This window comes from Neomonachus schauinslandi, unplaced genomic scaffold, assembly GCF_002201575.2.
Source record: "Neomonachus schauinslandi unplaced genomic scaffold, ASM220157v2 HiC_scaffold_2761, whole genome shotgun sequence".
NCBI lineage: Eukaryota > Metazoa > Chordata > Mammalia > Carnivora > Phocidae > Neomonachus > Neomonachus schauinslandi.
Genome location: NW_025411450.1, coordinates 1 through 2,357, shown reverse-complemented (window position 1 = coordinate 2,357; position 2,357 = coordinate 1). Strand labels below are relative to the sequence as shown.

General features: G+C 76.8%; 1 protein-coding gene across 1 annotated transcript; it reads right to left on the bottom strand.

Moving 5' to 3' along the window:
- Positions 1-438: 438 nt before the first annotated feature.
- Positions 439-2,298, bottom strand: PNMA8B (PNMA family member 8B). The gene has a single exon (XM_021688386.2). It carries the CDS (start codon positions 2,296-2,298, stop codon positions 439-441), a length of 1,860 nt encoding a protein of 619 aa, XP_021544061.2.
- Between the last annotated feature and the right edge of the window lie 59 nt (positions 2,299-2,357).

The following is a 2,357-nucleotide window of genomic DNA, read 5'->3' as shown; positions in this document are numbered from 1 at the left end:
CCAGAGCCCAGGCCCCATGAGACCGCGGCGGGGGGCGGGGGACGCAGGCCAAAAGCAGGTGTCTGGAACGACGGGGGCCTCGCAGAGAGCCCGAAAGGACTCTCTGGCCCGGCGGGCCTCCCCACTGCCCCACGGCCGCCGCCACGCTCACCCCGGTGCTAACCCGTGCCGCCCAAAGCCCAGCGCCCTGGGTGGGCCCCGAGACACCGTCCCATCGCCTGGGGCTGCTGCCTCCGGGGAGCCCGCACCTCTCTCCTTCCTCCCTGGGGATCGCTCCTGCCGCCTGCCAAGGAGGGACTGCGAGGGGCCGGGCAGGCGGGCGGCGGGAGGCCCGCGGCGCAGCAGAGCGGGGGTGGGCGCGGAGAAGCGGGGAGGCCGCCTCGGCCGCAGGGGGGCGGGGGCAGCGCCCCGGGTGCGGCCGCGCGGCTCCGGGGTCCCCTAGCGGCGCTTGGGGGGCTGCCTCCCGCCGCGACGAGCCTTCCTCCCGCCCGCCGACTCGGAGCCGGGGGGCGGCGGAGCCCTGGCCTCGTCGGCCTGGACGTGGGCCCCCGCGCCCGCGCGCCCCTTCTTTTTCCCGTGCGCCGCGGCCCGGTCCTCGGCCGGCGGCTCGAGACTGACCGCCCGCCCGCCGCCGCCGCCGCCTCCCCCTCGGCGTCTGCGGGAGCCCGACGGGGCGGGGGCCGCGCCCGCCTCGCCCACGTCGCCCAGCGCCCCGGAGGCCGTGCGGGCCCGCTTGGCCCGCGCCTTGCCGGACGCCCGGGGCTCGGGCTGCGACTGCTCGCTCTCCGCCGCCTCGGCCGCCGCCTCCGGGCCCCCGGCCGCCGCCGCGCCCTCCCGGGCAGCCAGCAGCGCCAGCACCTCGCCCAGCTGGCCTCCGGCGCGCCCGCGCCTCCCGCCTTCCCGGGCGCGCTCCCCGGCCTCGGGCATCAGCCCCGCCGAGTCCCGCGCGGCCAGCAGCGCCACGAGCTCCAGGAGGCCCCCCTCGCCGTCGCCCCAGCCCGCCAGGGGGCCGCGCCGCGCCCTCTTGCCGGGGGCCGGGGGGTCGGGCGCGGCCAGGGCGCAGATGCACTCCCGCAGGCTCCCGCCGTCCGCGGCCTGCCGCAGCACCAGGGCGTCCAGCTGGCGGCCCGCCTCCTCCACCTTCACGCGGGCTCCCCCGGTGTCCTGGGACAGGACGCCCAGGACCTCGCGGAGGGCATCCGTCGCGTCTCTCCTGGCGCTCCAGCCCAGGGATTCGATCACCGAAGCGATCTTCAGCAGCTCGTCGCGGGCCCAGGCGTCCGACGGGTCCGTATAGGCCACAATGGCCACAAACTCGGGGTTGTCCAGCGCCTCGTCTCCCGGCTCCCCGTTCGGCTGCGACTCGCTCTCGGGAGCGTCGCCGTGCGCCGGCTCCTCGTCGCCCGCGTCTCGCACGGCAAGCAGGGCCACTAAGTCGGGGACGCGGCGGCTCCGGCCTTCGCCGCCGCCGTCGAGGCTGACGGCCTCGGGCCCCGGCGCCCCTTTCTCCGTCGGCTCCCGCTTGGCTCTGTCGGTCACCGTCACCAGGGCCAAGAACTCGCGGGGCCCCTGGCCTGCGTCCGCGCCGCTCCGCAGGGCCCACTCCTTCTTGCTGAGCTCCTGGGCGGCCTGGTGCAGCGTGGCGGACAGCGCGCTCTGCGCCTCGTCGGCGCTCAGGTCGTCGGGGTCCAGCTCCTCGAGCACGATGCCCAGGCTGCCCTCGGAAGAGGCGCCCGACTCCCGCCGGGCCCACGTGGGCCGCCGCCCCCCTCGCTCGCTCTTCTGGCCCTTCGGGGCCCACCTGTTGCCTCTGGCTCTGTTTCTGCGAGCCCGGCGGCCCCGCCTGGGAGGTGGGCCAGCCCTCCTGGCCGCCGGCTCTGAGCCCTGGGCCCGGGGCTCCCAGGCCCGAGAGAGGAGCGTGTCCCGGGCGGCCCCGGGCCCCGCGGCCTGCGAGGGCCTCTCATCCAGCACCAGGCGTCTCATCTGCCTCAGGACTCCTGGGTCCTCCGCGGGGTCCTGACACACAACCCTCCAGACCCCGTCCTTGCCCGGGATCTCCCTGGGGACGGACGCGTGATTTATGTCCTGCACAAACTCCACCAGGGCGGCCTTGGCCTTGTGGTCCCTCGCGGCCCTGGCGTTCCACAGCCTGAACGTGCCCAGGGGCAGGAAGGCCGGCTGCAAGACGGCTTCGATGGCCGCCCGCTCCAGGCCCTCCGGGATGCCGGTGACCAGCAGGGCCCGGTGCATGTCCACATCCAGCCCCCGGCACCAGTCCCGCAAAAGGCTCACGGCCATGGTGCCTCTAGCCTGACGCAGCAGCCTGGTGCTCATGCCCCCTCTCCCGGGCTGTTGGC